General features: G+C 52.8%; 8 protein-coding genes across 8 annotated transcripts; 5 read left to right on the top strand and 3 right to left on the bottom strand.

The window, feature by feature from the left end:
• Nucleotides 1-424: 424 nt before the first annotated feature.
• Nucleotides 425-1,747, bottom strand: AYO20_09749 (hypothetical protein; the record flags this gene model as incomplete). Its single annotated transcript, XM_022648018.1, has 2 exons — nucleotides 425-545; nucleotides 813-1,747. 2 exons carry the CDS (start codon nucleotides 1,745-1,747, stop codon nucleotides 425-427), a joined length of 1,056 nt encoding a protein of 351 aa, XP_022495978.1.
• A 9,639-nt stretch (nucleotides 1,748-11,386) lies between these two features.
• Nucleotides 11,387-13,270, top strand: AYO20_09748 (hypothetical protein; the record flags this gene model as incomplete). The annotated part of the gene is made up of 1 exon (XM_022648017.1): nucleotides 11,387-13,270. One exon carries the CDS (start codon nucleotides 11,387-11,389, stop codon nucleotides 13,268-13,270), a length of 1,884 nt encoding a protein of 627 aa, XP_022495977.1.
• Nucleotides 13,271-13,882: 612 nt separating this feature from the next.
• On the top strand, nucleotides 13,883-15,710 carry AYO20_09747 (hypothetical protein; the record flags this gene model as incomplete). Its single annotated transcript, XM_022648016.1, has 3 exons — nucleotides 13,883-13,924; nucleotides 14,055-14,203; nucleotides 14,267-15,710. 3 exons carry the CDS (start codon nucleotides 13,883-13,885, stop codon nucleotides 15,708-15,710), a joined length of 1,635 nt encoding a protein of 544 aa, XP_022495976.1.
• A 676-nt stretch (nucleotides 15,711-16,386) lies between these two features.
• AYO20_09746 (hypothetical protein) lies at nucleotides 16,387-16,771 on the bottom strand (the record flags this gene model as incomplete). Its single annotated transcript, XM_022648015.1, has 2 exons — nucleotides 16,387-16,650; nucleotides 16,709-16,771. The coding sequence occupies 2 exons, from the start codon at nucleotides 16,769-16,771 to the stop codon at nucleotides 16,387-16,389; spliced, it is 327 nt and encodes a 108-aa protein (XP_022495975.1).
• A 957-nt stretch (nucleotides 16,772-17,728) lies between these two features.
• AYO20_09745 (acyl-CoA thioesterase II) lies at nucleotides 17,729-19,022 on the top strand (the record flags this gene model as incomplete). The annotated part of the gene is made up of 2 exons (XM_022648014.1): nucleotides 17,729-17,935; nucleotides 18,033-19,022. 2 exons carry the CDS (start codon nucleotides 17,729-17,731, stop codon nucleotides 19,020-19,022), a joined length of 1,197 nt encoding a protein of 398 aa, XP_022495974.1.
• Nucleotides 19,023-19,593: 571 nt separating this feature from the next.
• Nucleotides 19,594-20,627, bottom strand: AYO20_09744 (hypothetical protein; the record flags this gene model as incomplete). Its single annotated transcript, XM_022648013.1, has 4 exons — nucleotides 19,594-20,037; nucleotides 20,117-20,222; nucleotides 20,287-20,439; nucleotides 20,494-20,627. 4 exons carry the CDS (start codon nucleotides 20,625-20,627, stop codon nucleotides 19,594-19,596), a joined length of 837 nt encoding a protein of 278 aa, XP_022495973.1.
• Nucleotides 20,628-21,346: 719 nt separating this feature from the next.
• Nucleotides 21,347-22,030, top strand: AYO20_09743 (hypothetical protein; the record flags this gene model as incomplete). The annotated part of the gene is made up of 1 exon (XM_022648012.1): nucleotides 21,347-22,030. One exon carries the CDS (start codon nucleotides 21,347-21,349, stop codon nucleotides 22,028-22,030), a length of 684 nt encoding a protein of 227 aa, XP_022495972.1.
• Nucleotides 22,031-23,548: 1,518 nt separating this feature from the next.
• Nucleotides 23,549-24,747, top strand: AYO20_09742 (hypothetical protein; the record flags this gene model as incomplete). Its single annotated transcript, XM_022648011.1, has 4 exons — nucleotides 23,549-23,653; nucleotides 23,708-23,974; nucleotides 24,033-24,144; nucleotides 24,209-24,747. The coding sequence occupies 4 exons, from the start codon at nucleotides 23,549-23,551 to the stop codon at nucleotides 24,745-24,747; spliced, it is 1,023 nt and encodes a 340-aa protein (XP_022495971.1).
• Nucleotides 24,748-27,486: the final 2,739 nt, after the last annotated feature.

The raw sequence follows: 27,486 nt of genomic DNA, 5'->3' as shown, positions 1-27,486 counted from the left end.
CTGCAAGTATTTTTTGTATTTTCCCGCGTTCGGTTGGAGCGAGGGAGGAAGAACTAGTCAGTCAGTTAGTCATTCAGTCATTCGTGGGTGGTGGTTGAGAGGGTGTCGATATACATATTGCCTAATATATACCTGCATACGTAGGTATCTACTCTGTTAATATAACATGTTATATGGAGTCATGCGTGGGAGACGAATTTCGCCATGTGAGCCTCCGAACCCTCTCCCTCACACCTTGTGTAACTTCGTGTAGTCGTCAATTCCATTGCCACTGCCACTGCCACTGCCACTGCCACTCACTACCATTCCCTGCCCCTTCCCTGCTCCCACAACCAGCCAGCCGCCTTGCTCTCCTCGGTTGTGAATCCACCCGAAAACACACACCCTTTTCCTTATATAACGTGCCCTCTCCTGCCGCCGGATTTCATCTGACGCGGAATTGAAACTCGTCCCCCCGGTCGAGGTAGACGACTTTGTCCGAGAGGCCGGCCTTGGTGATGGCGTCCTTGAAGTCCGAGAGCGGAGAGAGGAAGACGTCGTAATCACTGCGCACAACCAAAAAGGTGGGGGGTTGAGAGAAGTTAGTTTCTTCAATCTGGGAGAGTGGATGGGAAATTTTCTCCGCCATTTGCATGTGATGGACTTTTTCAGCTCGGGCGCTTCAATGTCCCCAGCTCGATGGGATGAAGGGACTTCTTTTCCGATGAAGGCAAAAAACACGGCTGGAAGTGAAGAGAGAGACGGCCCTCGGCGAGCCTGCTGTCTCGTGCAGACAACGACAAAACTCCTCGTAAAAGAAAATCGAGACTTACTCGTAATGAATCGGCACTGTAACCTCCGGTTGCACCAGCTTCACCAACTTGACCCCTTGTTCGGCGTCCATGGTAACCATCAGCAAGGGCATGTGCGGACCGGGCACGGTGGTCCCGCCCAAATGAATCAGCATCAGATCAATCGGTTTACCCGCGTGAGTGTAGAGCTCAGGGATCTTCTCCAGCTCAGAGACATAGAGCGTGTCGCCCGAGATGTAAATTCGATACCCGCACTCGAAGTCGGAGCCTGGCCCAGAGGCTGACGAGTCTCCCGTATATCCGAGTTCGAGCATCCACCCGTTGGTGGGTGGGATCGCCCCGAGGATGTCGTTCGCTTTGGCGACGAGGCCGTCCCCAACGTGCTTGCCAGGCATCCCCGTCACGCGAACATGGGCTTGTCTCTTGGGTACAGAGGATGGGGTGACATTCACAAACACACTCTCCCACGCGTCAAGGGGATGCACTGCTGTGAAGGCTTCACCATGTCCTTTGTGTGTCAAGTGCTTGTGTGCGTGGGGGGTGGTGAGAATGGGCAGGTCCCGACGTAGTGAGGCTTCGACCACCTGGTCAAAATGGTCGGCATGATAATGCGACAAGAGGACAAGGTCAATATGCGGCAAGTCGTGCAAATCGACCGCCGGGTTCGTCTTGCGGGTGCCCCTTACACCGGGTCCCAGGTGGACGTGGTCACCAGCATGTAAGAAGTTGGGATCTGTCATGAGTCGCAGACCCTCCCACTCCAATATTGTGGTTGCCGTCCCGACAAAGAACAGCGAGGCATTGGTCCCAGCCGACTCCGCCGAGGTTTGTTGAGGATATGTCTGGCTTGATTTGGCGGGAGGGAGATGTTCCTTCAACGTCGCTCCTTGAGCAGCATTTCTGATGGGACTTTGTTTCTTGGAGGTGTCGATGGTGATGCTCGCCTCGGGGGCCATTGTAGGTGTTGACTCGCACACACGCAGGATCTTGGATATGCGATGCTCGAGGTCGTGTCTAGTCGTCCTTGATAGATGCCGCGACTGTAAACAAACAACGAACCCGAAGCCCAAGTGATTTGACTGCATTTAGTATGACGCTGGCATGACGACACGTGCAGGAAACGAACTCCGAGTCGCCCGCTTCCACCTGTAGACAGTTGGATTGAGTAAGGATAGACTTCCTAATGAAGCTCCAAAGACTTGCTTCTTCAGGTCTAGGGGGTGTACTGGGGGGGACAGCAACTGGATATCTCAATATCCATGTAAGGTATGTTGCAGCCTACCTTTTTGGAGAGAACAGGCAATGGGGTTTTGAGTAAATATTTCGCAGCAGCTGGACCCCGAAGACTCGTCCGGCATTTCCAGAAAGACTAGCACAGACTCTTCTTGGGCTTGCTTCACTCTGGATATCACTATACCTGCGGCCAGCGACACCCACTCAAAACAATGCTGGGTGACTGTGAGCCGAGCAAAGCCCAGGTTTCATGAACGGATGGAGGGCACTGCAAATAGTCCCTAATATGGCATCACAAGGTCTGCGAATTTGCAATGCCCTCCTTCCGAAAAGCAAAGGCCTGATTCCAGACGGACATCTCATTATCCACAATGGTCTCGTCAAAAGCATGGCAATCGACTGAGTACATGGTGTGGCAACAACTTCGTGAAATAAGAGAGTCATAATCAGAAAAGTCTTTCCACTGACACAGATATTGAGTGTTGGCCACGGGCAATATGTCGAATGTGTTTGTTCGGACTTGTCATCCCTCTCATCGAGACGAGTGAAAGAGGTTGTCTGTGGAGAAATCCATGCACGATGCACACCCAGACGGCGAGAAGGAAACCGGATCTGTAGATCGTGCGGGTGACGAGATGAACCAGCCTGATTTGGGCACAAATACTTCTCACCAAGGGTGGAACAACATTTCTTCAAGCATTCTCCTCACCCAGAAGGTCGAAGCAACGCCGGCATTGGAGTGGCACCAATTCAGAGCTGGTATCAGTTATCTAGATTCTTGGTGCACAAATAGGATCTTCGAAATAGAAATATCTCAGATCTAGAAATGAGCACTGCCATCAGGAGGTATAATGCTTAACACATGAGTTCGTCACAGGGATGGTCCAGATCTTCTTAAGAGATATCCAAGCCGAATCAGGAATATCGGAGGAACGCATGATCGGATATGGATTGTGTATGAATCTTACTCCATGTGAGGCGCTGTACCACAGGCAACATGTGTGTGCAAGACGCCCTCACGTGAACTTCTCTGGAGACAGCCTTTCAGCCTGGAAGAATCCTCCAGGCCCTCAAAGAGGCGAAGAAACGAGGGTACGCCTTGAAGATGTCTCAACAACTAAGTGGTCAGAAACATAGTCATGCAAAAGGCCTCTGGTTACCAAGCCATTAGAGGTGACTTGAGCTGTGGAGTTGAGAAGCAGGGTAGCAGTGAGACGTCAGCTCTGGGTCGGCATATCTCCAGGCAAAGGTCTGGCCACTGGGGCTTTCTCGAAACAGTAATCAATGCACAGAAAACAAACAGTGGCGAGAATATGGCTGGATTCAGACCAGACGAGGTCTGGGTTCGTTCAGGCGAGCTGCAATTCAATATCAAAAGGTTCTCTGCGGCTGCTGTGACGGATCGTTGGAAGATGCCGTCGCAGCGTGGGCCGGCAGGAAGGCCTGATGATGAGTGATGCAGTCGTTCAATCCCGTCGTGCAGGGGGGTCATCGCCCTTCCTGGACACGGCAAGCATTCCACCGGTGCTCCAGGCAGAATAAGATCCTTGGCGAGCAGAGCCGTTGAAGACATCCTCTGTCCAACTCACATTAGGTCTCCGACCGAGACCGCGTTGGTGGAACCAAAGGATAGGGTGACCGTGGTCGGAGGAAGCGAGCCTGACAACTTGAGAACGAGGTATACTCCGTACTCGTAGTGAAGCATTTCGCTGCAGTTGGTTCCGTCCCTTGTAGGCGGAGCGATTCAAATTTTGGTTGGCGAATGCCAACGTGGACTCGTGGAGAGATGTTCATCGTGTTGACCAGGGTCAAAGAGGAAGTGAGACTCGAGTGCGGATTTTGATGCCTCGCCGTCTTTCCATTTCCAGGTCATGACGCACAACCCCAATGGGGAACGAGTAGGATAGCTCCAAGGAACACATTTACAATCAAAGCGGGCTCCCCGAAACAACATGTCACCTCAACGGATGACGGCAGATATTCCAGCTTAGGTGTTAGAAGGAGCAAGGAGCGACATGGACACAACTGCAGGAGTTCCGTGTTATCATGAGAGTGGCGTCGGGCAAAGACAAGCGGAAGATGGCCGAACAGGTGTGGTTGCCCCTGGGTCAGTGGCATACAGATACGAGATGCGTCCCATCATGACAAGCTCCCGGGTCCAGCGTAGCCCCAAAAGAAACAAGGAGAGGCGTCGAGGCCTAGTCTCGCCGAAAAAGATGAGTTGCCCTGTCTCTGTGCCTCGCAATAGTGGTGGTGCAGCCTCCTTTTCTCCACGCAGCAACGTGCAGCAGACCTTGTAAAGTTGTTACCTTGAAAGGCCACGAACCAGGAGGACCGGGATGCAGTCGGGAACTGACACTAATGAAGTCACGGATGGAGGAGAGTGTGTCACTGTGTCGTAAATCACAATAGACGAATAGGACGCCAGTGGATATCAGGCTACCGTTGAAACTTGCAGTGCCCAAAGGACCGGAGTACAGGGACGAACGCACTGCAGCTGGTGAGGTGTACTCCAGCAGTAGTCAAGGCATCGGTCGAGCCCAAGCGACAGGAAGAAACAGGCCCCGAGGGGGGATGACAGGCTCAAACTGGGCGGGTCTTGGGGCTTGGTTCTCGTCGGTGGCCGGCGAAGTCAGAGAATTGGAGGATCTTGGCTCGAGTGTGGACTTTGGGAAACAAATTAAATCAGCCTCAGAGTCAAACCGATGGAGAAAAGGGAACAAGGCAAAGATGGGCAATAATGGATTGTAGGGGGCCTGGTTGGTGGCAGCAAAAATGGTTGCAGTAACGCGGAGGGAAGCGGGCGGCGCGAAGGAGACGCGCAGGCGTGTCATATTTCACCTTCGATTTCACTTTGTTCACCTTTCCACTTCCAACCTCACAGCACTCTTCCGAAGACAGGGATCAACAGGCGAATTGGCGGACCAGGCAGAGAGAATGGGCTCAGCAAGTGGAGCAACCATCCGAGCAAAAAAGCGCCAGAAGATTGGGACCAGAGGAGGAGGCAGAAGAATGAAACAATATTACGAATACAAGCACAACAGAAGAAGGGCCAGCCACTGCAGACTGCAGGCGGGCGGGAACGAAGGATGACGAAGACAAATAATGATAGACAAGCGACCCCTTGACGGTGCTAGTCGTTGATGGGGTGGTGACGGTGGTTCCGATGCCGCCGCCGCATGCAACGATAATATCCAAAAGGATTTAGGAGGGGGAGAAAGAAAGCGGGATTGTCCAGGATCGAGAGATCACGTCACGGTAGGAGGACCTCGTACTCGTAGGAGAGCCGTCTGCTAGAGCCCGATGCGAGATACGATGCAGTAGTAGGTTGGTTGGTTGGTTGGCAGGCTCATTTGTGTGCCTGCGTACCCTCATGACCCTTTGGTCACTCTGCATCATTCGATCATATGCCCTGCGAGAATGAAATGGAGCTACAACAGTTCCCCTTTGACAGAGTCCTTAAGGATCTATCACGAGTCCTTCGTACTACCAAGTAGTAGTAGGTAAACCGGCAGGCAACCACAGGTTGTTTCAGGGAAAGATTTGACAAAAGAAACCCAAACACAAATCTCGTCAAATGACACAGTCTGTGTCATTATCATCACTTATTGGCCTCACACCTTGACACCCTCGTCTCTCATCACCTCGTCAATCACTCCATCACCACCACCACTACCACCAACCCCCTTGGTGCCACTGAGCCGCCGTGTTCGCTCAAAATGTGATCAGCATACTCGGTGCCTCTAGCAACCTCGTACGGAGTTCTAAAGTGCCTGGTCGTGCCCTCGGTTCTTGTTATCTCACCTAGGCCCTGGCTCGGTCGTCGAAATTGGTCAATGTTGATCTTGAAACCTGCCACCCGACCTTCTCGCTTCCGTCGGCTTCCCGTCCACTGTTCAGTGCGAGTCACGAAGAACCTCGACTTGGAAATATGGAGCCACGGAGCCCCGTGTTAGAATCTTTTTCCTGCTCGAGGAAAGCCCCAAGTTACTCGTGGCACGCTTGGCTGCAGTTCTCGCAATGTCGCGTGATTGGCTCGCAGCTTCGAACGCCGCATGGCAAAAATGCGAAACAGACATGGCTCGGATGAGGGTGGCTCAGATGGTTTCGCAGAAAAGCGGAGGGTCTCCATCAGGTTACTAGGTTGCCTCTTTGTCGACGCCATGCTGATGCTGAGAATGCATCGCACCGCTTCGCTTGCCTCTTGGGTCAGACAAGGAAGAGACAAGGAACAAGTCCAGATTTCAGCTAGTCGTACGAGTTACTCACGTCCTCCTTATTGGTTCAAAGATGCTATTCAGTCCCAAAGACAACGAAATAGGCCTCCACCCCTTCCGTTCTTTCCTTACCGGACTTGCCCTGAAAAGCCATTCTACTTGATATTTACGCTTTGTCTTTGAATGTCCAATTCCGGGTACGGAGTAGCAAACTTACACGCGTCCGCAAGTCCTTGACACCTGGTTCCATCTTTATCAAAACGCCTCTGCAACCTCTTACTCGTATTTCAGACAAAGTCTGTACGAGGAGCTGCTGGTAACCAAATGGTATTGAAATGATTACACTCTACGCCATTCCCGCGATTTTTACTCGTAGATGTTCAGCTGGGATGGACGGATGAGCATTTTCTTTTTCGTTGCCTGCGTGGCCTGCTGTGGACTCTGGCTAAATATCCATGCTATGTCCTGTCTCCCACTCGCCCTGGTATCCCCGAAACCCCCATTTGATGATTTCAAGGATCGGACTGAATCCACGGCTTTCAAACGATACTCGTAACTACGAGCATCTCGTACCTAGATACTATTAACGACGCATCAGCGCCGCCTTCAGCAGTAGAAAGGGGATGGGGCCACAGCGCCTTCCCCTTCCCCTCGTAGCTCCATGAATCTATGTGGCATTCGTGCTTTCTTTACCTCACGAGTAGTCACAACCCCGATGGTCCACAAAATTGTTCTCGGCTAGCAAGTCAAGATAAAAAAAATACTCGTAATCCATGATGTTACCTTATTATTAGTATTGGTAAATAATTTTGGTGTTGCATACCTCCATATCTTTCCCGTGTGATCGACTCCAAAGATTTGCACATCTTGCTATCTCCATCTGACCCAGGCTGCCAGCCCCACGTTCAACACGGTCGTTGCTTTTCTCACTCACTCTTATCCCAAAGAAGTTGTTTGACGTCCTGCACGGCCACTACTCTGTTCCCTTGCCCAATCACATCTCCAAATCTAACCAGCCAAGGCCTGATCATGCTACCCGCAAAGCGTTTTCACGCCTGCCAACATTGGCTCGATCCGGGAATGTCAAGTGTCTCATTATTATTACTCGTATCGTACTATCTTGCCACATCAAATCCTCTCGCCTTTGGCCTGGCGCCGCACCGATCCATCGAGAAATTGAGAATTAATGCCACTGCCGCAGTGACCCTAGACCCAAGTCGTAGGGGTTACTGTGGTCCGAAAGACTCCAATCAGAATGGAAAGCTGACGGAGAAAGAAGAGATCAGCGTCAAGAGGAAACAAGTGTCCCCTTACCTTCCTTGCCTTGTCATGCGGCAAGCTAAGTTTCTTGTGCTCTACCTATCTACCTATCTCAAAAGCTCCACCGGTCAAAGTTCTCAGGATTTCAAAGGGTCTGACACAACAGGGCGCAGGTTGACGAGTCTTCTTTCCAGGACGGGAACTTAGTTGTGGCGACCCGGTCTTTGAAGGCTTGGATCGTCCTTGATCGTAGCTGAGGGATACCTGGCTGGAACTCGGGGCCATCTCTTCTGTGTGCCTACAGTATTGAGTATTTTGCGACTCCCCTTAAAATTTCCGTGATTTTAGTGGGCGTCGTGTGGCCAAAAGGACTCAGAACGGTAGACGGAGTGTCGGACTACTGCTACTACTAAGCCTGGAAAGTGCAGTGTTACTCAGGCATAACTTTGTGCCTTTTGCCTGACCAGCCGCACTGCCTACGACTATGTAGGTACTCGTACTGCTGGGCGAGCTTCGGCACCCAGCTCGTCGACGCCTACCGCTTATCCGCCGCTCGTAATCTGCAGTAGCAAGTTGTAGCAGGCCAACTAGCAAAGGGAAGCCCTGCTAGTCCACAAACAATCAAATGACTTTGAAGCCACCACCTTATGAGCACTACTACTCGTCCGGACCATTGAAATGTGGTCATCATGCGAAACTGCCCTTTCGGGGGCGGGAGACCAAGACGATCCTCCAATAATAGGGTCGCCCCGGGGGAGCTGCTGTTTGCCCGGGCGCCCACTGTGCACGCGCGGTGAGAGGCCAGCCGAAAATTCCAAACCATACCAGGTAGCGTTTTCTGGTGGCCCAAGGTTGGCTTCCAGGGGCTTCCCCCAACCAGAGTCATGAGTGTGTGTGTGAAATTCTGGCGAGTCCGAGTGGCTGCATCCGGTCTAGGCGTAAGTTTTTCTTTTGGCCTTCCCTTGTCTGGCATGGAGGGGCGCACGGAGACCTCATCCTCGGCTTGTCTTCCCACTTAGAAAAGACACGGTGACCTGCCATGGCCCTTTGCCTGCCTGGAGAAGCCGGGATCCAACCTCAGGGCTTGTTCAACTCGCTAAATGTTTCTCGATGACAGGGCTCCTTACCGAATACTTTGTGCCCGTAGCCCGTGGCCCGTAGTTAGAGGCTCCTGGACCCCCGGGCCCCAGGCTGCCCCCAACTCAGCTGGCAGCTTCCACTACCCAATTCCGTTCAGATCACCATCTGATGAGCCATTCTGAAGGGGTCGTCCGACCAACCGATGCTCACGTCCAACCCTTTGATTCCATTTAGCGTTCATTTCCCGGCTTGTTGCCCATCGATGGCATTTTCAGGCAGGCAGTTCGCACAAATGCAGCCCCCCCAGGCGCAGCTCATCCAGCAGCTCAGCAGCCACGGAGCGGCGACCTGGCGACCTTGTAACGAAAGTCTTACCCGTCCGTCTCCATCCTGGAGCGAGATTATTCATTCAACACTCGTTCTCACCTTCTCACCTTCTCAGCTGCACCAACTAGCTTCCTTGCCCTCCCCTCCCTTGCCTTCCTTACCCTGTGCTTGCGCTTGCCCTACATACGCCATCCAGCCCAGCCCCGCCCCAGTCTTCTCAACTTGGTTGCTGTTTCTTTGTGTGCCTCGGAAACCTCGTACAAAGTTATGTATGTGGATGTCCAAGCTCCTACGTCGCTCCTCCCCCTTTGCCCTGCCTTGCCTTGCCTCGTAAAGTTATGCTGCTAACTGGTTAGTCCGGCCAGAGTGTCAGAGTGTCTCAATTTTATTCTGCTGGAGCTACCCAGTCTCCGTGTCTCCTCCTGTAACCCCATTAACCACCAAGCATGTCCCCCGTGCCTCGCCTCGCAACGGGACTCCATCTTCATCATGTATCCGGAACTTGCGGTGATATTTTGTCATATCATCGGATGGCTTCGCTGCACTTTCAAGACTAGGGTGGGTTTGCATCAACAGTCCCCTCTCCCCGAGGCGAAGGCGAATAAGATGATGGCAATGACAGAGACCACGGCCCCATCCACTCATTCGTCCCCCTATCAATCCCTTGCGAGGCCCCTTTGGATTTCCCCAAGGCTTTGAAAATATGTAGGTACTATGTATGTTAGGACCACCAGTGACCCCCTTCCCACACACGACATGATGAAAATACCTAGTCACCCGTAAACCATGTCACTAGTACTGACCAGTCGTACCAGTCTCTTGAACCCTGTTACTTACCTTTGATAGAACACTCCACACGGGCAAAGCAACATTATTCAGTGCACTTGACTGCATTGCACCACCAGCACCACCCAACACAGCCCAAGGGGGAAAAAAGGCTAAAACTTTTGGATCGCTGGCAAGCTGATGCTGATACGATACGATGATGCCGAGCTAAATGCGGTCAAGTTTTTTTTGTTCAGCTGCTACTCGGTAGTCTCCATGGTCCCCATCATCGTCCCATCACCATGGATGGAATTGGCGGTGGCCATTTTAACACCTTTTTTCTTCCCTTCCCCTTGCCCCCCCCCCTCCTGTCTCGCTTTGGCATGCCCGGCGATTCATTGCTCATCACCGTGACATGACCTTGTGCATGACCACAACCATGACCATGACCTTGACCTTGACCTGGACCTTAAACCCAAGGGCCGTTGAACACACTTTTTGACCACCCCCGTTTGCCCGTTTCCCGTTGGCTTTTGTCCTGGCCGCCCCCCTTTCCCACCTAACCAAACCAAACCAAACCAAACCGAACCAACCCGCCCATCCCCATCCATCATCATCATCCTAGGCCATCCTTCTTTCCAAAACATCCCATCACTCTTTTTGACTGTAAACTTGTCCTCCGCCAGCCAGCCCGTCTTAGTCCACTCTGGCAATCATTGCGCCAGCGTGCGCCAGTCTGCTCCTGTCGCTCCATCTTTTTGTCCCTGATACTTCTTTCTTATTGGCTGGCCACAGCGCGTACCCAGCCCGCCGTCGTAGCTTCCCTTCCACTTCTGCGGCTTGCCTGGCCCTTCTGACTACTGCTTCGCTCCTGCTCTTCTTTTTTCCCTCCCCCCTCCCCTCGCTCTTGCAGTCGTCTCCGTCTCCCTTGCCTGCAAACTACTGGGTTCAACCGGACTCGTCAACCTTACGACGGGGAAAAAAAAGGCCCTTGACGGTTTTACAGCCGAGCCTCGAACCGCCTTCGATCCAAGACAAGGCCCCGGTGTTCCTGGGAAAGTGAGTTACGGCGCATCCATGCCCGATGCAGGCTCTGATGGGCGAAAAATACAAGATGATCCTTTCCATCGGTCCAACTGCCTGGTGCCGCCACAAACTCTGGCTGCCGAAGCGTACGTTGCTCGGCTGACTGCTTTCGTCGCGTGGATTCAAGTCATTAATCACGGTTCTTGTCATTCTTGATTGCTCCAGTGTATCATCATCCTGTCCCCTCTGATTGAGTTGGGCCGGGCTCGGACAGTCACTGTTTGAAAGGACCTTGTGGGTGAAGGTCCTCTCTACCCTCTCATGTTGCCAAACATCCGGGACCCACCCTCTCTCATACCTTTGCCTTCATTCCAAACCCCCCAATTCTGTCAAAAGCCTCCAAAACATCGACCATGCTCCTCACTTGAATTGTTCTTGATCCTCGTTTTGTTGTAATGTTCTCTGTCACCAGGGAACATTACTATCCTTTCCTTGCTTTCACATAAGCCTCTTTGCAAAAGGTCTGCCTGATCCTTCACCATACCAGCATCCGTCTCTCACCCTCAACCTGGTTCCGCGATATGCTCTTGCCGCACCCGTCATCTCCAACTCACACTACTTAACACCGACCACTTATCCACCCTCGACCTTTTTGCTCTTACCGTAACGTTACCGCTCATGTTGTCCATGTCTACCATTTACAGTGCTGTTGGCCTCTCGGATCGGTTGACCTCGATATCAAACACAGCGGTTCAGCAAGACCCAGCGGCATATGGGTGCAAGAGGTGGAATAACTCTGAGACCTATTTCAACAGCGGCTTGCCCACGCCTCCGGGGTCAAGGGCCATGCCGGGAGTAGTTTTGGGTAGCAGCTATGCTGCACTTCCTGCACCTACTTTCCAGCAGGACCATGGGTTGCCAGAAGGAGCCAACGCTTCTCGTCCACGCAGAACTCCAGCTGCTGCACCAGCCCCGGTGAACCATGTCTACGCTCTAGCACCTCCGACAAATGGGATGAGCGTATACAACCGTCGAGCCCCCGATCAGAACAGCGTGAATGCCATCGCACCTCACCTTCAAATCCCAGAATCAGTGAACAAGAGCAAAGGGAGTCTGGCCGAGTTTGCTGCAGAGATTACATGTCTCTTCTGGTTCGAAACAGGGTCTACACTTCAATACGCGGAAAATCTCCCAGAGGATGCACCTGTCGATAGAGGGTTGCTTCCTGATGCCGTACCGGCCATTGGCTTCCGAAAATGGGTGACCACAATCATCAGCACCACTCAGGTCGGGAAGAATGTGATTCTACTCGCCCTATTATTCATTTATCGGCTCAAACGATTCAACCCCAGTGTAAGCGGGAAGCGTGGCAGTGAGTTTCGACTTCTGACGATTGCTCTAATGTTGGGAAATAAGTTTCTGGACGACAACACATACACGAATAAGACGTGGGCAGAGGTTTCTGGTATTTCAGTCACCGAAATACACATCATGGAAGTCGAATTTCTGAGCAATATGCGGTACGCCCTCTACGCCTCGGCTGAAGAGTGGAGTGAATGGAAATCCAAATTGGGAAGGTTTGGCGCGTTTTACGACAAAGCCTCCAAGCTCCCCTTGGTTGATGAGAGCAGAGCGAATGGCGTCACTCCTGTCACGCCCACCACTCAGAGCTTCCCCCAAAAGTTGCCCTCACCTCCTTCAACCCATCATAGTGTCAGTCCGTATGGTGTCTCACCTTCGCTCAACAGTCATTACCCTGTTCTACCACATCCTGCATCTACAGCCACGCAACTTCCGAGCTCACCACTTCGGCAACAAGTTGGATTGAGAGGATATCAACAGGAGCGAAAACGGAGTGCCGACTATTCTGCCGAGCTCCCTCCAGCGAAAAGGCAACAATTCCCTGGCCAGCTCTCGGACAATATTGGCAGTAGAGGAATTTCGCTTCCGTACAATCCAGGTACTTTGAGAGTTTCTCCCACACACCCCTCGAGCGTGGCAAACACTGGCGTTCCGGCAACATTGATGGAGATCCCAAGACTGGACATTCCCAGACCACCTCCCTCTCTGCCGATTTCAAATCCTCAAACCTCCCTACTCCCGGTCCAGACGAATAGAGCACTGTCGACCGTGTATCCACCCACAACGGGTACCTATTCTCATCCTGTCACACCGATATCTGCAGTACCGCAGTCCCTCTTCCAAAATCCCGTTCCCACCCTCGGCGATGGTTCTCGAGCTATTACCACCCTGCCTTCAGCACACACATCACCATCCAATGGGTACACTACCACTACTCCTACTCTACCGGGACTATCACCCTCATACTTCTTAACGCATCGCACGTCTCCATATCGACCAGTCCGTCATGTCAACACACTCTTGATACCACCACCATCGGCTGCTTTACAGATGCCAGTCAGGAATGTTCCTGCTGATCACATCCACTACCATCCTTTGAGCAAAGCAAACACAGAGCGCCGGGTTGGACCACTCCCCAATTTTCATCCCGATGGTTGGCAGCATAGCAATGTTTCCACGCCTATTACTCAACATCAATACCCATTCTAGCAGTCGGTTCTTCGACACTGTAGATTTCTTTGGCCGTGCAGAAAGCATGGCGCTTTTCTCATGCATAGCTCGGCGGACTCTGTTTTGATTATTTTTGTGCTCCAAGCACTCGGTTTAGCGAAAAAGCATTTCAATGGCGCTGGGATTAGATGGTATTATGGCAACATACGGCGGGCTCAGAATACCTTGTCTAAACAGGACAAAAGAAGTGTACAGAACTAGAAGATCCAGCATGAACTGGACAACGAGACTTTGGCTCTCGCAATGCGTGGGAGAGGCCAACAGCGAGGGATTGAGCTAGTCGATCGAAATCCAAAGCTTGATGAACCCTCGAATTGTTTTCATATGATTTGTGACACTCCTGTAACACGAACACAAGAAAGGCTGGCGGTCATCTTGATCCGCTACGATCAGGTGACGCATGCCAAGCCAATTCACTCTCACCATAAATCTGGCTCAGTAATTCACCGGCTCTTCTCTGATCCTGCGGAAGGAGACAATGAGGTGAAGTAACGCTCGACACATAGAGCCATCTCGTAGGGATGGTGTCCAACAGAACCTAAGGCTCATCACAAATGATGCAGCGTCTATGTGAGCAGCCTTTTTGCAAGGATGCGCAAGACACTACTCCTTGTGTTTATCCATGGCTTCAAAGTAAGTTCGTTGCGAGGGAGGATGCGGTCTTCTACCCAGCAGACAGATTGCGACCGTGTGACGCCGACCCTATCGCTTCTCTCTGTTGCAGTACCCTTGGGTCTCAGGATACTGATGCTGCCCTCTTTAGGGCGGCGATGACACCTTTGCTGTCTTCCCAGAACATCTGCGGGCGCTCGTGAGCCATGCCCTCCCGAACATCGATGTTGTCACTGTGACATATCCCAAATTCGAGACACGGGGCGAACTCAGAGACTGTGTGGCTCGGTTTCGAGAATGGTATGCTGTGCGAGTCTGTCTGTCTACCGCGGAGCGCCCTACTGAAAGAGATCATGATTGCAGGCTCCAAAACAAGGTCATCGACCTAGAGGTCGCGCGCTCGACTCCATCTCCGACCGTGGATCCTTCGGTTCATGTCATACTGATCGGCCACTCGATGGGTGGCATTGTCGCAGCCGAGACGTACCTGCAACTCGCGAGTGAGCAACCCATCACAGCGCGATCTTCGGCGCAAAATCCCGAACGGCCAAATTTTCCTTCCAACACGACACTGGGTTCAACAACATCCACCTCCCATCCAACACCATCACACCATGAGCCAGATTCGATGTCTCATAACTTCATGTTCCCTCATATCCAAGGCGTATTGGCTTTCGACACCCCTTTCCTCGGATTGGCTCCGGGGATGGTGGCCCATGGACTCGAGGGCGGGCACAAAGTCGTCGCCAACGCCTACAACACCTACTCCGAAGTTGCCTCCATGTTTGGTTGGGGTTCCAAGTCCGAACCCAATGTCTCGTCGACCTCGTCGACTTCTGGCGCCAAATCCATCGGCGCCCTCCCAGCGCCAGCTTCCTCTTCTACGGCAGACGCGGCAGCTGCCCCTAAATGGCAGGCTTGGGGGAAGTACGCAATGTTCGCTGGTGCGGCTGGTGCTGTGGTCGCAGGCGGTGCCGCAGCCTTGTACTCACAGCGCGAGAAGCTGAGTGCTGGCTGGAAATGGGCTAGCGACCACTTGCTGTTTGTGGGGGAGCTGTTCAAGCCGGAGCACCTGCGTAAGCGGGTCGAGTCTTTGGAACAGGAATGCAAAGAACGAGGAGCTGGATGCGCAAATCTGTACACCAATCTTGGGAAGGGAGCTAGTGGCGGATATGGCATCACGGAAACTTTGGCGGGCAGGGAGAGGACATTTTGCAACCTACCCGTGCATGTCAGCCGCGATCGAAAAGAAGGCAGAGACACCATGCAGGAAACATCAAACGGATTCAAATGGATCAAAGCTGTCAACGACAAGGCTTCGGACGAGACTACAGCGCACGTTTCCATGTTTATTCCACGAGATAACCCGGGATTTTACGCCCTCGGAGAGTACGCAAAAGAGTGTATCGCGCGGTGGACCGATCGGGGCTGGTACGTCTCGTCCACTGGACCGACATTTCTGAAGCCCGATACCAACCACATGGGGTTGGGCGAATCACCGGATGGGGGCTGGGTGAAGCCTGATGCTGATGAAATCAGAGCCCGAGAGAGAGCAAAGGATCGCTATGGCAGTTCCTACAAGCACTCTAACGTCGATGCCGATGATGCCGATACCGAAGGAACTCTAGGTAAGGACTGGGACTCTCTCGATCTTCACCGTGGTAAAGATGGTGTTGATCTGTTAGACGATGAGGATGTCAGGATGAGAGACGAGGATGAAGAGCTCGAGGGAAGCGTGATTGTTGAGAAAATGGCAGCTAACGGAGAGGTGCCATTGCCCAAGTCGAGAAGTAATACTGGGGTATGACGACTCGATGAAAAAGTTCCTCCATGTTTAGAAAATCGGACCACTGGAGATGAAGAGGTCATGAGATGAGACATGAGATACGAAACACGACATGATACGTTACGACGAGCTCAAACTGGCTGTACAGCAGCTAGAGGATCAACCTCCAACACCTTTACCTAAAAGCACATCCCAATCTCGGAAAGACATCCATTGGCTTGAGGGCGGGATAAGGCATCAGCAGGCTGAGCTTACGTCCGGCAAAATGGAGCTATATGGTGCCTAGGAGATCTTGTTTTTACACAGAGAAATGCGGATACAAAGACAACACGAACACGAACTTGGTTTTCCCCATTGAAATGATCAAACAGTTTGACTTCAACATAAGACTGAATCGTTCTGGTGGTATATCGGCTGGCTGTGGCTCTCAGGACTTCCAGGGAGTGTTATCAGTCTTTTTACTTGACAAAACAAAAGCCACAGCAGAAAAGGAATCCTCCGTTCTGGTGGAAAGATTAGAATCCTCTGTCGACTGGGTGTGAAAGCAGAGTTTCTTTGTGTGCACGAAGGGCCCCTGCATCTGCGTTTCCTTGTGGATTGTCTGCTCCCTAGGTCTCGATCTGTTGGTATATCTCCCGAGCAGGCACTTCTCTTTGCCTTTTCTTTTGCGCAGAGTCACACTTTTGGGGGGGGAGCTTCATCCTGTCCCACTCTGTTCCTCGATGCCCCTCTTCTCCGGCATCCTCTTCGTGCCCTCGTCGACCATGCCGTCGCAACCTGTGACCTTGCCCGCTGCGTTTTCCACCATGCCCAATATCGACGACTGTGCGGGCTGCTGTTGCTGAGGGGTGGTGGTGGAAGTTGATTGTGCCTTGGCGTCTTTCATCTCTTGCACGGCTTCGGCTTTTGTCTGTTCGCCCGAGTCGTAGCCCACGGCGGAGGAGATGGCGCCTTGGACGTACTAAGGTTTGGTTAGATGGCTAGATGAAGAGATGAGATCAAGGGGGGAGATATGTTACCTTGACGTGGCCGCCGAGCATTGAGGCCTGGGACTCTGAGGAAGAGGACTGGTCTGTAGACATGGTAAAGTATATCTCAGATGGGTCTGGTCTGGTCTGGTGTCTTGACTTTGCAATTGTTGAGTTCAAAAACGTTCGTGGATTCTGGGGGGGTGTTTGAGGTATTATATTTCTTAGACTTCAACGCGGGTGAACGGTGTTCTTCAATCCTGGACCTTGCCGGCTCGTCTTGTGTATTTCAACTCTGATCTCTGAACTCATATAGACAGGACTTGGTGGTTGGATTCAATGACGCTGTCGCCAAGGCTATGGATGTGATGGAGGTTGCCGATGATGTCATGCCATTTTACTACAAGCTCACTATGTGGTAGCGGTGGACAGCCTTTCACATGGTTGTTTTTCTGTCTGTCTTGTTTGTCCTGTTTGTCTTATTTGTCGATCATCTTCAAGCAGCGCAGCGCCGCGAGTCCGAGCCTATGACACTGTCAGCACCGCCCACCACACCTTTCCATCCTCATCCATCCACCCTCCTTTTTTCAGCCTCGTTTCCAGATTGGGAAATCGGCTCTCTCTCACTCTCCCATGATTGCCGAGGTTTGTTTTTTCTTGTTGCTCGCCTGCTCGCCTATACGCGACCTATCCCAATACCGAACATTTGTTACGAATCCTGCGTTTCCTTCGCGAGTTCCTCGGCGTACGCTGTCCTGCCTATCCTTCATACCTCGCTCTGCTGTTTTGGATTTATTTTTTTTGGTCTTGTCTGTTCGTATGGAAATAGGAGCTTGAGTTGAATTTTTTTTTAAAAAAAAAGCGTACAAAGCTGACCTGCAATGGCGTTTTAGCGGATAGAGGAGCCATTGGATCTGATCTGATCTGATCCATCTGACATCGCGTCCGCCACGCTTGCTTTCATGCTTTGCTTGCTTTGTTGCATGCATGCGTATCGCTCGTGCTTCGACTTCGCTTCTGTTTCGTCAATGTGTCTTCCCCTCCCTCCTCGGTAAACGACCCGCACGAACCATGTCGACCCGGTTTGAGGTGCTTCAGGGCAACAAGCCCATCTCTTTTCGGCGGCTGATGGCCTTGAAAAGGGTCGACGACAATGTTTTCGAATCGTTGACTCCAGCATGGCCGCCGGCCCCGTTTCGGAGAGCATTTGGCGGGCATGTCTACGCCCAGGCCATGTACGCTGCCAGCAAGACCGTGGAGCCAGGGATGGTGGTTCATGTATGTTGCCCTTTACCCCTGTTTCCAGCTTGAGCTCGATGTTGTCGGGTCTCGTTTCTTGTTGTTGACGGCTTTGGTGTCCCTTGGGGCGTTGTAGCAAATGACTGGGTACTTCATCCTCCCTGGCGCCATTGACATTCCGTACGTGTACCGCGTGCGCAAGATCCGGGATGGCGGCATGTACTGCTTGAGAGGGGTCGACGTCTATCAACACTCCGAGGATGCCGGGCAGGGCGCGTCGCCGTGCTTTGTCGCCACCGTCTCGTTCAAGCGATCGGAAAAGGGCGTCAAAAAGTGGACCGACTTCGAGTACCAGGAGATGCCCAAGGACCACCTCCAAAGGGAATACCACAGTGTCCTGGACGGCCTCAAACCGGAAGACCATCCCCTAGCACCCGGCGCCGACGCCCTTTGGTGGGAACTGGAAGAGAAGGAGTTCTGGAGTAAGAGTGCGGCCGCGTTCCCCGGGGTTGAAACTCGAAGGGTCGACATGACCAAGTACAACGACAAGGTGGAACCGGGAGGTGGGCCGAGTGGAGAGCAAGCGCCGCGCTGGCGTCAGTTGCTCTTCTACCGTCTTTACCAGGATGACGACCCAGCAGAGGCGAGCGAGAAGGACGAGGCTGCCAACGACGTGAACCTGCACGCCGCGGCCCACCTGTACGCTTCGGATCGGAACTCGCTCTTCCTCATCCAGCGCGCGCTGGGGTACGAGGCCGTCCGCACCACCATGGCGTCGCTGTCGCACACGGTCATCTTCCACGGCCTGGCCGACCACCTGCGCATGGTCGACGACAGCAAGCCCGACAGACCCTCCAAGTGGTTCGTCCAGGAGTCGTGGACCAGCAACGGCGCCGACAACCGGGGCTGCCACCACAGTCTCCTCTGGGATCCCCACACCGGCAGGGTCATCGGCACCTCCATCCAGGACGGCATGGTGAGAGTTCCGACCGACCTGGTCCACAAGGCCTTTGGGAATGCCAAAAGTTTGTCGGTGCCGGAAGAGGCTCGAGCTGACAAGGCTGGCAGCGGTAGCAGCAACAGCAGTGGTGGCGGGGTCGGTGCCGGTAACAGCAGCAAGTTATAGGGCAATTTTTTGAACTTGGGAGAGATTTGCACGGGATATATCATTATGTAGATTGATGTGTAGATTGGATTGGATTTGGCGGGTCGGCGGTTCATGAGACCACCGTGGGATACTGGCTAGCTACCTATCTCAGCTACCTCGAATACCTCGAATACCTCACAGCTTACTCGTACCGCCTTGTCACTTGTTATTCTGTCATCTTGGATATCGTAGCAGGTCTTGCTTGCTTGCTTGATAAGAGGAGACACTCATATACCACGCTCACGGACACGCTCACGACCATTTTTAGTTCTAAGTTTAGTTTTCAGTCTGATATGCATACCGCGCCGCGAGACCCTTTTCTTTTTTTTTTCTTTTCTTGTGGCTCAGTGTCCAGACAGAGTGACAGGATTTGGAACTTGGAATTGGAATTGGGCAAGACATGTAGGATTGGGATTGGAATTGTGATTGGTTGTATATAAATGAGGTTACCAGCTCCAGCTCTCAGAGGGAGAGAAGAAGAAGAAGAAGAAGAGGGAAAGAATGGATGATGACCAGAACATTCATGGCTCGTCTCGTCTCGTTTCATCAGTCAAGAAACTCGGTCTCGCTCGCGAGAACCGACCACCGTGCCACTCCCGTCGTCGGTTCTTGTGTTGGTGTCTGTCCCCGTCCCTGTCCCTGCTTCATACGGCTGGCGCGTGCTGCCCGGCAATTCGTGAATCATGGCCTCGGTCGAGGCGAGTTCTGACAGCACGCCCTTTTCCGTCGTAGTGGTTGTGGATGAAAGCTCGGCCTTTGTGGCGGTGGAGGGGGAAAATGGTCGGGAAAAGTTTGCGACCTGGTGATGATGCTGATGATGATGATGATGATGATCGCCTTCCAACTCGGGCTTGGAGTATGCTTCTTGCCTGCTCCGCTGCGTGTGTCGCTTCCGTCGTACGACCATGTAGTAGTAGCCACAGAGGCAGAGGAAGGCTAAACCACCCAGGCCGATGCCGACGCCGATGCCGACTTGAGCGCCAGTAGACAGGTCCTGCCGTGGCAGTTGAGGGGTTATCACTCGCGTCGGACGAGATACTGGATGGAGCATGGACTCATCTGTCTATGTTTACCTTGGATCTCTCTTCATCCTGGATCACAAAGTCTGCCGACTGTGCTAGAAAGGTGCCCTCCTCGGCAGAAGCAGCCGTGGTAACAAAGGCGAAGCAGTACTCGCCCCTATGCAAACATTAGACACCTTCAAGTAGACGATCTGAAAATGTCCATGGCGGGAGAGTCGTACGGGATTAGTGAGCGAGACTCGTTCATCAGAGACGCGGGCCAGGCCGAGAAATCGAGTTGGCACGCCGGCACCGACACATGGGCGACATAGTAATAACTGATCTGCTCTCCTGCTTCTTTCTGAAGCCAAATATCGCATTCGGCGGGGTCGCCACTCATGGAACAAGACGTCAATATCTATGTCCGTCACGGCCAGTCAAGCACTCACGCCTGCTGTTCCCATTGGATAGATCTCGAACCGGGATCCAGAGAATAGGTCTCGCCCTCACCGGGAGCGGTGACTTGGATGGTCGCGATCAAACACGCCAATTCAACAAGAAGAAACAACGACAGCGAGGACATGGCACAGAAGAGGATGAGCGACGATTTTCAAAGCCAACAACGGATGGAACGAGAAAGAAAGAGCTCTCCAGCGGACGGTTTTTCTTGAGCAGCATACAGCACAGCACATGGCCAGGGGACCCTTGGGCCCGGATACCACAGCCTTAGCGAAAGACACATGATTTGATCGACTTGGGCCCAGAATGCAATGATGGCGAGCAAATACGAGGTCAACCCCTCCTTTTTCCAAGGAACGTAGCGGTCAGCAGAAAGCAGTAAAGATCCCCTGTCGACTTGGCGGTGGTCTAGGGAGAGACCTGTCGTCCAAACATGACGCCAAGTGTCATCGCAGAGAGAGGACGATGCTGCTGTCGATACAAGGTTGGAGGACATTGTATGAAGTGAGGTGTGAAGGGAAGAAGAGAAAAAGGAGAGTCACGGGATGCGGAGCCATGTTTATCCGAATACGACTGGACTCGGAAAAATCCACTCAGCAGCCACCGATGATGCCGACTCTTATCTACAAATGCAACCCAACCCACAACCTCAATCTTTTCTCCAACCTCACGCCGAGCTGGCACAGATCTGAAGTCGCATACAATCAGACCCCTCCCATATTTTCCAACTAAAGTCCTGAATGGCAGTTCAGAGACCCAAGGCAACGTCATCTAGAGGAGTATCACAACCTACATATACAGCCAGACCGGCTCCCCACGACTTTTACCCGATAGCCAGGCAATATGGGCATTGAAATACGGCCCATCACTTCAGCAGACATACCCTCGGTGGTAGAATGCATCCAGCTTGCATTCGCCGACGATCCCTATCATCTGTGGGTCTTTGACGGTGCAAAGTTCGACAAGGAGCGCAACTTTGCTAGTCTCAAGGCAAAATGTGAGTGGGGGATGCGCAACGCATTGTTCTTTGTGGCCAAGGACACAGATGACAAAGAAGGCAGAGTGCTGGGAGTTAGCATGTGGATGAAACCCCGAAACATCAGTGAGAAGCAGACCTGGTCCGAGTGGATCGACGACTACGTCCTCTGGTTCAAGCAGGGGTGGAATCTTGTCCGGTACCAGGGGCGTGGCGGGTTGAGGACGAATCGGTACTGGATCTGGAAGCGGGAGCAGGCCATTGCTCAGTCAGAAATCTGGACCGACCCTGAAGGGTACTACTTCTGCAATATTGTCACCGTTAGGCCGGGCATCCAGGGAAAAGGAATCGGGCGCCAGCTCTTCGAGATTGTCACCGACATTGCGGACAAAGAGGGTCGCCAGTGTTATCTGGAATCCTCCCGGGACAAGCCCAACATTGCGATATATGAGAAGATGGGCTTTCGACTGGCCCGCAAGATGGTCTGCGAGGAGGGAGGGGATGTATGCGACCTGTTCTGCATGGTCAGAGATCCACAGCCCAAGCCGTGAATTGGGCAGCTTCGGTCGCACCTCCGGTAGGGCTTGCTGTATCTACAACCACAATGTTGATTGGCAAGCAGGCATGTCGTCGCCGTTCTCGTCCGATCAATCAAGGGCACGAATGACGGGGACAAGGGCTGACTCCTGGGCGAGGTTTCACTGTCATTGGCAGTCCGTGCCTGGTGTCTAGGGTGTGCTTGCCAGAGCGCTGCCGAAATCCTGACCTTGCCGCTCTTCAGCACAGCCTGTCAAACCATGTTGTTACCGGGGCCTGCTTCAGTGTGCCTTCCAGAGGTAGTTGTTCATGCGTGGCTGACGCAGCGGCAGTCGATCCTTGCATTTTTCTGCTTCCCCGGAACAACACTGACGGAGAGCGATGTAAGCTCCATGATTCGCAGTTCGTTGGCTATGGAGCAGATTGAGTCCGGAGACAAGTGGTCATCAAGCTGGTGGCAAGCTGTCAGACGAGACGCAGCTTCAGATGATATTTGTAGTGATGATTGATCCTGGCATTCTCAGTCTGCGGCAGTGAGTTGGACTGGCAATTCAAAGTCGATGTAGTCTAGACCTTTTGAAAGCCAAGGGTTTACCTTTTAGGAAAGATTATCTTTGTGTCCTGGACAACTTCGAGCTGATGTAAAGCCTCAGGACCAGAGCACCCAGAGCCATCTCTTGTAGATTGTGTCCAATAACCCGCACGCTGGGAATGAGCAGGAAGAACAACAGGGTTATTCCGGTCCCAATCGCAGGAGTGGACTGAGCAGCGTATCCCACACCACCCAACAAATATACGAATACCGAATACGGTCTCTCAGTTATGGATTTTCTCCTCAAACGGCCGAGCACCGCAGCAAGCAGCCCGGCTGGGTCTAAAATCCGCCTCCACTCGCCCCAGTCTCGAAAAGGCGTTTCAGACTTGTCCGAAAGCGGTAGGTTTTTAAAATCGGTTTTCCGAGGCGCGGAGATAGACAAGGGTTCGCTTCCTGGCTGTGAGGGCCTGTGAGTGGATGGTGGCAGGACAGGTAAGTCGTAAGTGGTCAGTGGGGGAGGAGAAAGGCAGAGATGCGTGACTGGGCTGGGTGCAATCCATCTCCGAGCGTCCCTAACATCCGTGCCCCTCGTTCGTCCGCGGTTGATGGCGCGACCAACCACAAGTTGTGGGAGACCAGAGTTTCGCGAAGCATGCATCAGAGTGAGTGAGTAGCATTGGTAGACAGCTGCAGGCGTGGGCAGATGTGCAGATGAGATGCGCAGATGGAGTTACTGGAGTTTGCTGTGCTGCAGCCCTTTACATCATCATTGACCCTCACAAACAAACTTCCCACGCCCGCTTTCATTCGAGGCCCTCCTTCAGCTGGTGAGAGAGGGGGGGTATAAATGTCGTTGAAAGGAAAGAACATGTGCTGAACACTCTCAATCTCCATTTCATTCTCAACCTGAAGCCTCAAAACAGGGCCACTATACGAACTCGTCTCATCACCAATCCTTGTCCAACACCTTCATCAACCATTTCTCCTCCCTTCCACCATGGCTTCAAACCTTCCCAAGGAGTACAAGGCCGGCTTCTTCGAGGCTGCAGGTGAACCTCTCAAGTTCAAGCAGGTCAAACTGGAGCTGCCAAAGCCGGGCGAAGTGCGTCCACCCCTTTCACCTCGTCAACTCTATATCTAAGCCATACATTTTCAGGTCTTGGTCAAGGTCCTTGCCTGTGGCGTTTGTCACTCGGACCACGTCGTTCGCTACGGAATCATGGGCAACAGTTTCCCCATCATCCCCGGCCATGAGATCATTGGCGAGGTTGCTGCCGTACCAGACAGTGAGCATCGCTGGAAAGTGGGAGAACGCGTTGGCGGACCGTGGCACGGCGGTCATGACGGCACCTGCGTTGCGTGTCAGCGTGGGCTTTTCCAGATGTGTGAGAAGGCAGCAATCAACGGCGTCACCAGGGATGGAGTAAGTCTGTCCTCGTCGATGACATGCTCGTTTCGCTGATCTCTTTTTTTCCCCCAAGGGATATGCGGAATATGTCACTCTCAGGACAGAGGCTGTGGTCCGAGTACCCACCGACGTCGACCCAGCTGAATTCTGTCCTATACTTTGCGCCGGAGTGACCGTGTTCAACTGTAAGTTTGCACTCATCCTGTCGATCGCACTCACCGGGCAAGACTGACGAGACGACCCCGACAGCTTTGCGGCAACAAAGAGTCCTTGCTGGTTCGCTCGTTGCGGTCCAGGGACTCGGGGGTCTCGGACATCTTGCATTGCAGTATGTCAGTAAGATGGGGTACAGGACGGTCGCCATCTCCTCCAGTTCCGAAAAGAGGGAGTTCGCCACCCAGTTGGGAGCCCATGAATACATCGATGCATCTCAGGGCGACATTGGTGAACAGCTGCAGAAGTTGGGAGGCGCAGCGTGTATTCTGTTCACTGCGCCCAACGAGAAACTTATTCCTTCTTTGCTCGCTGGGCTCGGGCCGGTGGGCAAGCTCATTATCCTGGCAGCAACAGCCCCCGTCGAAGTGAATACTGCCTTCATGATCGGCAAGGGCCTCAGCCTTCAGGCATGGCCCAGTGGACACGCTCTTGACAGTGAAGAAGCCATTTCGTTTGCTCAAATACACGATGTGCACGTTATGATTGAGAAATTCCCACTGGACAAGGCCAACGAGGCCATGGAGAAGATGGTCAGCGGCAAGGTTCGGTTCCGAGGAGTGCTCATTCCATAGGGTGGAGTGATCGGCTGGTAGCAAAAGTCAAGGAGCGCTGAAATATGATAGGACGCGATAGGCGATGGCGGGCAACAGTTGACAGGATGGATAATACCAAGCAATATGCAAGCTCTTTGTGGTTTTGTGGGCGATGTGTTTCTCGTTTTCTGCACGGAACACGAACCCTAGGGTATGTGCTCGTCCAAGGCAACCATGGGGATACATATCCTGGACAATAACAAATAACCCTGCAAAGTGGTTGGTAAAGGAGCCGCTCGTCCACGTCGCATGTGTCGCATGTCGCGGGTTGAATCCCGCAGCCACGAGCCTCAACCCCTGGCACCCCTGACGGCTGGTTTTTGACCCAATCAACTCGCGTCTGTACCTGGCGATCATACACTTTCTGCTCCAAGTTTTCATCATCCACCTCATCCACCGTCGTCCTCAGCATAGCGTCAGGGTCACTTGTGTCGCAGAATGAGCTTGGTCTCCTCGCACCATTCGTAGGAGGCCTCATGCCAGCCGCCCCGAACAATGCCGCCGTCCCAGCTATGCCCATGCACCATGCAGGAGGGCACGCTGGTCCAACTTTCTTCACAATCACCTCCGCTCCCGGAGGTCACTGGCGCTCTCCCAATGGTGAAGCACACGTCGACTCCCCTGTTTCTCGTGTTCTGTGCACCTGTTGCAAGAGGCTGAACCTTCCATAACCCTTAAAAGATTCTCACCCGACCTCAAGGAACCCCCCCAGAGAAGAGTCAAAGAAGCGAGCGGATCCTATTGCTGTCTTGACTCCCTTCCTGTACCCTCGTTTCGACGTTTGACAATCCTCGGTGGGAAAGAACAAGGCTCTTAGCCAAGTCAAAAGAGACGGCCATCTGATACAACAGAGACGAGAACGGGACAAACATTTTTCATCCAACTGCTCCTCGAGCTGTACCCTCCCAACACGCAGCATCGGCTGTTACCGGCCTGGATCCGCTCGAGTATCCATCGACGAAGCTTTTGGCTTCATGCGAGGCTGAGCGCCTTTGATTGCGATCGGCGGAGATCTGTTGGGCATCCCTTACAAGATCATCGTCTCCCAGATTACTTTGTCACATCCCGGCCGTCGGAAGTTCCAAGTGACGTAGGAGGGGGTGTTGATCTTCTGGCGAACGGGGTAGAGTGGGTGTGAACGTCGCCTGACCTCTGTGCCAGTGGTAAGGATACGATTGACTGGCGCCAGCGACGGAGCGAAATTTTGTTAGTGAGGAAGACCTCGTTGTGTTAGGGGACATCGAGACTTTACCTTGCGCCTCTACCTTCACCTCTGTCGACCCTCTTCTACGAAACCCACGGCGATGCAGGGTCGTCCATTCCAGAGGTGGTGACGGTCATGTTGACTTTTGGCGCGTCGATTTGATCTGGTCGACCATTCAAACTTCACTTTGGAGGGTTCTCTTGAGTGAACCAGTCACTGGCTCGTGACATCTAAATTCTGCCGCACACAGAAACAAGATCCCAACCCTCTATCACAACAACACTTGGACCCCTCCTTCCTCCCTCGAGACACTCACCTCAACCTCCTACCTCGATTTACTAGCACCTACATTCGCGATGGAACTACGAATACGGTGTCAACTGATGTTGGCCATCATTTTCCACGCCTTAATACGGAGCTCGTCTGCCAGCGTGTCGTACCCCTCCATCCAGGCCATTATCGGCTTCTCGTCCTCGTGTACGCTTGCGTACAGTACCCCAGTCAACAACTGCGATCTCAATGATTTTCGCGCCATTGGGGGAACAGGCAGTTGCTCAGCCAAATGTCAATCAAGTCTGGAGACGTCACAGAGATTAGTACAACGGTTATGTTCAGGGGAAAAAGCAGACGGAAGTTCTCTGATCGGACAACTTTTTGTCGGCAATGTGGTGAACTTTCTGTGCGGGAACGTTGATACTGGCGCCACACTCGCGTCAACAACGCAGGAGACGACCGAAGCGACACAGACTTCGACTTTTGCAGAGACATCGATGAGCAGCACAGCATCATCTGAAACGAGCACCACCGAGACATCGTCAGTGGCGTCTACGCTCACAACTTCTTTGAGCGCGACTGCGTCTGCGACCAAGACTACCAGTAGCACTTCGGAGAGCACCAATCAGTCGTCCTCTACATCATCCGAATCCACGACTTCGACCCTCACGTCCACCTCATCTTCCTCGGAGAGTTCGAGCACTTCTTCGGCAGCTTCGTCCAGCCGGGCAGCAAACTCACAAGTTTCAGGGGGAGGTAGTGGTGGCGGAAGTCCATTTGATGGGACATTCTCCTCAGCTGCTTCGTCGCGCACTGTGCAGCTACACAGTGCAATATTGGTATTTGCCGCTTTGACTGTGCTCCTCCTAGAAGCGTGGTGATGTCAGTCGATATCTGCAGGAGTGAGCAGACGGGAACGGATCAATCTCAATGATCCAGTATCCGCCGACAGGAATGATTACCGTTTACTTGTATGCATTGCAACTGGGAGGTCTGTGTGTCCGCCAGCAAAGCAGACCATAATTCAGGGGAGGCGCCATCGCGTTGGTTTATGGACCATCACTTAATGTCTACGCAAACTCGGCGCGGTAAGCAACAACGAACATGGACGATAACGACGACGACACACAATACAAATGACGGCCGTTCTGGGCACAACGTGAGCTTTTAGCAAGAGCTACTTTTTCTTTTCTTGAGATGCGCATCAAGCGACGAGGTGCAGTGAGCGTCAATTTTTGGGG

The sequence above is a fragment of the Fonsecaea nubica genome (assembly GCF_001646965.1).
Source record: "Fonsecaea nubica strain CBS 269.64 chromosome Unknown Scaff94, whole genome shotgun sequence".
NCBI classification, from domain to species: Eukaryota; Fungi; Ascomycota; class Eurotiomycetes; order Chaetothyriales; family Herpotrichiellaceae; genus Fonsecaea; species Fonsecaea nubica.
This window is presented reverse-complemented; position numbering and strand designations above follow the sequence as displayed.